This window comes from Leiobunum rupestre, chromosome 1 (assembly GCF_980474605.1).
Source record: "Leiobunum rupestre chromosome 1, qqLeiRupe1.1.hap1, whole genome shotgun sequence".
NCBI classification, from domain to species: domain Eukaryota; kingdom Metazoa; phylum Arthropoda; class Arachnida; order Opiliones; family Sclerosomatidae; genus Leiobunum; species Leiobunum rupestre.
The window spans coordinates 61119874-61128872 of NC_143384.1; the positions used below are offsets into that span (position 1 = coordinate 61119874).

Consider the following 8999-nt stretch of genomic DNA (forward strand, 5'->3'; position numbering starts at 1 on the left):
TACGTAATTAGTTTTTGTTTCGGAAACTAATACACTTACGGATAATAATTGTAGACTTCTGGTCACACGGCGCTTATCTATTTGGAAAAAACGCCAATTTGGTCTCACTCCACATGTAGCTATCAGTAACTAACTGCCACACTGACATGAAACATCATTATAGACTTATGACAAAACTTTATCAGTATGCTTTATCGCCTTGCCAGTCTTGACGTAACGTTGGTCAACGAAGTTTGCGGCTGTAAAGGCTGGGTTTTTGATTCGAGTAAGGTGAGCTTCTGAATTACCTTTTGCGTATGGGAAGCAGATAATGTATCGGGTCTATCGTGAACGGGTTGCTGTCGTACGTCCGCCATGACTATATATCAATCCCTTAGAATCCCTCAGTTGGAGAGGCCATGACACACCACATTTGTCGTGGCCTCTCAAACTGTGGGACTCTCCCAACGCATGAGTTCAAATTAAAGATTGAATGGTGCATGTGTTAAAAACAGTATATGTTAATCTATACTAAAATAATAGACCAAAAACACTCATGAAATGAAAAAGGTTTAACAACAATCAGTAAACGTACACAGGCCTGTAGAGTAGTCATTCCGAAGTTACACAATATTTTAATCAATTTCAAGAACGGCGATGCACTGCTCCATCTTTTTAATGCCCGCGTAAAAGATGGCGTCGGTTTCTAGGCTAAATAATTCGCGCATTTCGCCCAATTTTCGAGATAGGTCTTTCTTTTCCTCTTTGTTTTCGCAAATATCACATTTATCTCGGAGGGTCGCTATGTCACTTTGTAAATTTCTAGCATTTGCGATACGTACCTCCAAGTTTATTTCAACTTCCGACTTGGTTTCTTCCGGTTTTAATTTATCGTTTGAACTTGCTCCTTCCGGTTTTAATTGATCGTTTGACTTTGCTCCTTCCGGTTTCAAATCATCCTTTGACTTTGCTCCTTCCAGTTTTAATTCATCCTTTGACTTTGATCCTACCGGTTTCAATTCATTATTTGACTTTGATCCTACCGGTTTCAATTCATTATTTGACTTTGATCCTACCGGTTTAAATTCATTATTTGACTTTGATCCTACCGGTTTCATTTCATTATTTGACTTTGATCCTACCGGTTTCAATTCATTATTTGACTTTGATCCTACCGGTTTCAATTCATTATTTGACTTTGATCCTACCGGTTTCATTTCATTATATGACTTTGATCCTACCGGTTTCAATTCATTCTTTGACTTTGATTCATACGGTTTCAAATCATCCTTTAACTTTGCTTCTTCCGGTTTCGATTCATCCTTTAACTTTGCTTCTTCCGGTTTCAAATCATCCTTTGATTTTGATCCTACCGGTTTCAATTCATCCTTTGACTTTGATCCTACCGGTTCCGATTCATCCTTTAACTTTGCTTCTTCCGGTTTCGATTCATCCTTTAACTTTGCTTCTTCTGGTTTCGATCCATCCTTTAACTTTGCTCCTTCCGGTTTCAATTCATCCTTTGATTTTGATCCTTCCAGTTTCAATTCATCCTTTGACTTTGATCCTACCGGTTTCAATTCATCCTTTGATTTTGATCCTTCCAGTTTCAATTCATCCTTTGACTTTGATCCTACCGGTTTCAATTCATCCTTTGACTTTGACCCTTCCGGTTTCAAATCATCGTTTGACTTTGCTCCTTCCGGTTTCGATTCACCCATTAACTTTGATCCTTTCGGTTTCAATTCATCCTTTGACTTTGCTCCTTCCGGTTTCAATTCATCCTTCGAAATTGCGGATTTCGGTTCTATTTCATCCTTCAAAATTGCTGATTTCAGTTCTATTTCATCTTTGGACTTTTCTACATAACGGAGAAGTAGCTGAACCATTTGCGCTTTTCCTTTTTTATAAGCCCAGTCTAGCGGACTACGTCCATTAGAGTCAATTGCGTTCACATGGGCGCGTTGTTGCAGTAACATTTCGGCAATATCCGCTCTGTTTTTCATAGCTACCAGGTGTAAAGGACTAATATTATCCTCCTCAACCAAATTAGGATCGGCTCCGTGGCTAAGAAGGCATTCAACTACCTTTTCAAACCCCTTAGAGGTTGCGAAGTGCAGCGCTGTCTCCCTTTTGAAGTTCGTAGAATTGGCGGCAGCCTCATTTTCTAGGAGAGCTTGCACAATTTGAAAGTGACCATTTTGCGAGGCAATTCGAAGGGAATTATTTCCTATTATATCCGTAGCGTTAACATTGGCACCATTTTTCAATAAAAGTTCCAGCACATCTAAGTGGCCATTACGCGAAGCGATGATAAGTGGAGTAATTCCTTTGCGATTGGCCACATTTACTCCGAATTTCTTATTTAACAATCGTGAAACAATGGAAAACTGACCGCGACTGGATGCTATTATAAGACAAGTATCACCGTCATCAGGAGTCATTTCAACGTCCGCGTTATTGTCTAATAGCAGCGCCACAATGTTCGCGTGGCTTCTTCGCGAGGCTATAGCTAACGGAGTCTCTCCTTCGCTATTGGCTAAGTTAACCAAAGCTCCATTCCTTAGTAGCAGTTGAACCACATCAATATGTCCTTCTTGGCACGCCGCAAAGAGAGCCGTGCAGTTGGTTTTATCGGCCCGATTGACGTCGGCGTTATTGCGTAGTAACAGGGCTACTATCGCCCTGTGACCTTGATACGATGCTCCAAAAAGGGCAGTACGTCCCTTGTTTTCGGGTTTATTGACGTCGGCTATTTTGAGCAACTCCGACGTGATCTCCAAGTGGCCTTGCCAAGAGGCTATTAACAATGGGGTCCATCCTTCCGTATCTGATATATCAGTATTCGCACCATTCGCCAAGAATAACTTGACTATTTCCAGATTACTGTTCTGGGTAGCTATAGCCAAAGGAGTGGTTCCGTCGAAGGACCTTGGAGCGTTAACGTTCGCTCCTCCTTGCAAAAGTGTTTGGCAAATTCGCAAACGGTTATGGAAAGCTGCGAAGAAAAGGGGTGTTTCACCTTTGATGACGATTCCATTTAGGTCGACACTGGTCATGAGAGAGCGAACTTGACTGTTGTCGCCATTTTCTATGGCCATCATCAAGGCAAAGTTTTTCATTATCGGAAGTATAGGAAACATGACTAAATCACCAACTTTTCTACGAATTACAGAGCAATTACTTGAAAACCATAGAACGTTACGGGTTCTTTTTGATTTGATTTTTGAACACGTTTACACGGGAGACCAAAACGTCAACCGAATTTTATCTCGGTAAAGATAGCAAAGGAAATAATGCAGAGTGGTTGTAAGATAAACGAAACGCTCATATAAATGTACACACAATTACCAACTAGCGAAATCCATATTATGATTTGATCGTTTCGTACTAGCGCCAATGTTGTGCTGCGGCGAGTGATGAAATCTGATGAATATTTTGACACAATATTTAATTTTATTTTTTATGACTTGCCTTTTATTTTTAAAGAGTTATATGCAACCCAAAGAAACTAAAAAAAATATTTTAAAATGTAATAACTTGATCTCTTTGCTGGCCATGGGTGGTTGAGGCTCACATTCAGTGGCGTAGCCAGGGGGGCACAGGGGGCACATGCCCCCCCCGAAACGTATGGTCGTACGTACAAATATTTTTATTTTTTAACATTTTTTTCCATGGTGTGCCCCCCCCCCCCCCGAAACCAAATCCTGGCTACGCCACTGCTCACATTAAGATATTAAGTTTAATGGATACTCACCCATACCCCCAAATACCAGTCGCTAGCTAGTGTTGTATGCAGCATTTATAATTGAATGTGTACTTAAATAGTTGCCCACCTCCACATTATTTCGGGCCCAAGCTAGTGTTGTGTGCAGCATTTATAATAAAATGTGTACTTAAATAGTTGCCAACGTGCACATTACTTAGAGCCCCAGCTATTGTTGTATGCAAAATGTAACTAATATAGTATAGTAGTATTAAGTTACTTAGATGCTAGATTGTATTTAGATTATAAATGCTATATTTTGTTTTCTGTGTGAAAAGGAATTTTGATACTGACAAAAATATCAAAATAATAAAATGATAAAAAATTAAAAAGGTTTAATTACATAATCAATTAACGTACAAAGAGTCACAATTATATTTTTCAAGGCGATCCTTTACCTCTTACCGTAAAATATGGTTTCGGATTCTTGGCTGAGTTATTTGAGCATTTCGTCCAATTTTTATTTTCGTTGCCGCAAATGTTAAATTTTCTGCTTCCGTGTTTCCAAGTTCGCTGCATCAACTGATTTAGCAGGCACCATCTGCACTCATTTTTCCCGATTTCCCTTCAACTATTAATTTATCTCCTTCCGGTTTTATTTCAGAATTTAATTTTCCTCTTAGTTTCAATTTCAAGTTCTTTAACTTGACTTGATGCTGTTCCCTTGACTGGTTTTTACCCTCGCTGATCTCATCCTTCATGTGGGTTTTATCAGGATTCAGTTCACCTTTTGAGTTTGATTCGTCTGGCTCTATTTCATTATTTGACTTAATTTCATCTTGTTTCATTTCATCGTTCGCCATAGTAGCACCTTCCAATTTCACCTCAACTTTTGAATCCGCCTCTTCGTTCTTCATTTGATTCTTCTTCTTGCCTCTGTTCCGCTTCTTTTTTTGCTTTGGCTGGGCACCATCAACATTTTCCACGATTACTTTTGGTTCTATTTCATCATCTGAGTTAGTTTCACGCGATTCTATTTGATCCTGTGACTTGACTCCTCCTGATTCTGCTTGAACGTTCGATTCTGCTGCTTTCATATTAATTTTGCTCTTTGAGTTTGATTTATTTTCTGCATTGTTTAAGTTTACTTCCTTTTGATTGAAGATTAGTTTATCTTTATCTTCACCTTGAAAAACATGCTTAATCCTCTCAGTGTTGGCTGCATAGCGGAGCAGTAGTCGAGCCAAACGTGGATTTCCGTTCATAAGAGCCAAATCAAGCGGACAAATACCAATCGAATCGAGTGTTTTACCATTGGCGCCTTCCAGTAACAACATTTCCGCAATGTCCGCTCTGTTTATCGCAACCGCCGTGTGTAATGGACTAATTTTATCCTGATCAACCAAATTTGGATTAGCTCCGTGAATAAGTAGCATCGCGACTACCTCAACGAACCCACCCAAAGTCGCAAAACGTAGAGCGGTCTCCATTTTGTGGTTCATTGAATTTACATCCGCACCATTTTTTATTAGTATCTCCACTATCTCAAGGTGACCTTGTTTCGAGGCCAGTACGAGAGAAGTATGACCGGATTTTCCAGCGGCGTAACATTGGCATCATTTTTCAGTAAAAGCAGAACCACAGCTTGTTGAAGGAAATAAAAAGAAAGAAATATATTTACATATTTCCCTGAACATCTATTTTTGTATAGGTCGTATTGTTTACATTGTTTTTTATAATATACCTTTTTTAACTTCGTTGTATAAATACTCATTCAGGTTTTTGTGAATAAACATTCCTTTGCATTACTTTAATCAAGGCAGTTGTTTGATTAGTTTTATTCTTAACATGGTAGCATAGAGCGTGGTGGTTCAGGTTCCATGCAAGTATAGCTCACTGTTCTCTTCAAGTCAATCTACCGTCGCAGTATTCCTTTGGAAAGTCTGTCAAGTTGTCAGTCTCTACGTTTCTTCGTGATCGAGATGGCGGAGCAAGACATTTCCGGTTTCCAGAAGCTGCACGGGTCTTCCAATTGGGCTAATTGGAAATTTGGCGTTGAGATCTTATTGATGGACTGACCAGGAGCATATGAGGTGGTATCAGGGGAGATTCTTTTTCCGACTCCACTGTTGCCTAGCGCAAGCACGACGGACCAGGCCGACTTTACCAAGAGAGCAGCAGCTTGGGAAAAAGGCAATAGAGCGGCTAAAGTGGTCATTACCAAAATGGTGGACTCGAGCGACTTCCCGATAATTCGATGCCATGCAAGTGCCCGCGACATGTGGTTGGCACTGCAAAATACTTACGAACCGAAGACAGAGCAAGAAGCCTTAAATCTTCAATTCGAATGGTCGAAGCCCATGTTGAAAGGATCTGATGAACCCATGGTGAAATATATCACTCGCGTCAGGGAACTGGTGGACAAGATGGAGGAGTTCAAGATAAAACCGGATGATTCAAGCGTCCAAGTTAAGATTCTTCACGGGTTACCGGAGCAGTTCGAGACAATTACGGAGCTTTGGTTTACGAAGGCTGCATCGGATCGTACTATCGAAAGTCTCACAGCTACCTTGGTCGCTGCTGAAAAACGACACAGCCTGAGGCAAGCCCAACGTACTGATCCGTCGGCTGCTGGTGGAGAAGCCTTTTATGTAAGGTCTCAGAAAATAGCAAATACTAAGACGTCAGCCCAAGGAAAGAATCTCAACGATGAGACCAAATCTGTTCCTGCCAAACAGAAAAGGAGAGGTGTCAGGTGTTTCCATTGTGGTAAATGGGGTCACTACAAACGTGACTGCAAATTGAAAAGGGAAGATAAAAAAAATGCCACCCAAATCTGGGGAACAACTTGGATCCGCAGAATTGCTCATTGGCGAAACTACTTCGATCATTGACCCAGCTGAAAGGTTCATTGTCGACACGGGTGCGACCTGCCATATGTCGTTTAAGTTTTCCTGGTTTACCAAGTTCGAAAAATTCACCGAACCGATTCCCATTACATTAGGGAATGGAGCGAGAATCGACGCCATTGGCCAGGGATCTATAGATGTTAATACCATCATTGAAGGCAAGTTTTTTATCTCAACAATCTCTGATGTTCTTTATGTCCCACAGTTGAAGCGCAATCTATACTCGATAAAGTCGGCGAAAGAGAAGGGGCTTCGTTTCAGAGACGTTGGTCAACAAATGCTATTCGTTCGAGATGGAGGTGTCAAGTTGGTGGCGGATTACACTGGTGTATTCTATACTTTAAACATTCGTATCCGCACATCAGAAGCAAACTTGACTGGCGTTGATTCTTTGCAACTCTGGCACGAACGTTTTGGTCACATGAATAAACGGCAAGTCCAATCAGTACTCGGAAGAATGAATATCACTGTTGGAGACAAAAACGATTTCTGTGGAGCATGTGTTGAGGGTAAACAAAGTCGTCGTCCGTTTGTAGAAAGGACACAAAGATCGGCTCGTGTAGGAGAGCTCATTCACGCAGACGTGTGTGGACCGATGGATACGCTGTCCTTGGGTGGTACTAAGTATTTTGTTTGCTTCACTGATGATTACTCGAGGTACCGCTTAATCTATTTTTTAAAGGAGAAATCTCAAGTTTCAAAAGCGGTGGTAGATGTTGTGAAGTTCGTGGAAAAGCAACATGGCTTCCCAATTAAGTCAATGCTGACCGACGGTGGAGGCGAGTTTGATAACCATGATGTTGCAGAGATTTTGTCCATGATTGGTGCTCAGTTTCGAAAAACCAATCCATACACTCCACAACAGAACGGATGCGCCGAACGGACCAATCGTACGCTTCTAGACATGGCTCGTACAATGCTGTTAGCCAAGAAATTACCCAAAGGTCTATGGGCTGAAGCTATAAATATGGCAACATTCATTCTCAATCGAGTTGGATCAAGTCGCGTGGAGAACAAGTCCCCTTATGAACTTTTTCATGGCAAGCTACCCAGAGTACACGACTTTAAAGTATTTGGCACTGTGTGTTACGTCAAAACACCTGATGCACGGCGTCGTAAATGGGATCCAAAAGGCGTACGTAGTTTTTTCGTTGGGTATAACGATGATGTTGATGGTTTCAGAGTTTGGATCCAAGAAACAAACAGGCTTGTATGCAGTAGAGATGTGGTTTTCGAACCAGAGTTAATCAGTTCTTTCAGAAGCACTGGTCCTTACGAATATCAGGACTCGGAAGACGCCGGTCATTCTGACGACGAGGACGGTTCGAACAATACCGTCGCTGCCACTTCATCTGGTCATTCTGCCGACAAGGACGGTTCGAACAATACCGTCGCTGACACTTCATCTGGTCATGAGGACGTGGCACCAAAGAAAGCGATACCTTATCCCATCAAGCGCCGAGACCATCATACAAGTAAAATATCCCAACGACTATTCGAAGCCATGGTTGCAGAGATCGAAGAGCCTTCTACTTACTTTGAAGCTGTCAATTCGGAGAAATCAAAAGACTGGACTGACGCAATGGACGACGAAATTCTTTCATTGGCTGAGAATGAGACGTGGACGTTGGTGGATTTACCGAAGGGAAAAAAGGCTCTGTCTAATCGATGGGTCTTTCGTGTCAAGCTTCATGCTAACAACACCATCGCTCGTTATAAGGCCAGACTTGTTATCCGGGGATACTTACAACAGGAAGGCATTGACTACCATGAAACGTACAGCCGAGTTGCTCGATACGAGACCATTCGAGCAGTCCTGAGTGTAGCAGCCAACGAAAACCTCCATCTTTTCCAGTTTGATGTAAAAACCGCTTTTCTCTATGGTCTTCTGGAAGAGGAAATATATATGTCGAACCCGAGGGATATATTGATGGTTCCAACAGAGTCTGCAGGCTGAACAAGAGCCTGTACGGTTTGAAACAAGCACCCAGGTGCTGGAATAAACGGTTTTCCGATTTGCTCTTAAATTTTAGTTTGAGCGAAAGTACGGCTGATCCTTGTTTATTCTACAATAACAGCGTTGGAGATAAATTGATAATCGTCCTGTATGTAGACGATGGACTTGGAGCTGCGAAACAAGAAGGCACGAAGCAAAAGTTTCTCTGCGAATTACGAAACCAATTCAAGATAGTAGTACCAACAACTGAACGATTCCTTGGCGTTCAAATCTCACGCCTTGAAGATGGTTCTATTTTTATAAATCAAGAATCGTACGCCAGACAGATTCTCCACCGTTTCAATATGCAAGATGCAAACACGGTTTCGACACCAATTGAAAGGTCCCACGGTAATTTTAAAGATATTGAACTTAATACAGTTGTTCCTTATAGAGAGGCGGTTGGCAG

At 41.4% G+C, this 8999-nt stretch overlaps 1 protein-coding gene across 1 annotated transcript; it reads right to left on the reverse strand.

The window, feature by feature from the left end:
• Positions 1-536: 536 nt before the first annotated feature.
• LOC149963466 (uncharacterized) lies at positions 537-5292 on the reverse strand (the record flags this gene model as incomplete). The annotated part of the gene is made up of 2 exons (XM_090166940.1): positions 537-3141; positions 4391-5292. Coding segments are annotated over 2 exons (3429 nt in total), but the record flags the coding sequence as incomplete, so codon positions are not given.
• Positions 5293-8999: the final 3707 nt, after the last annotated feature.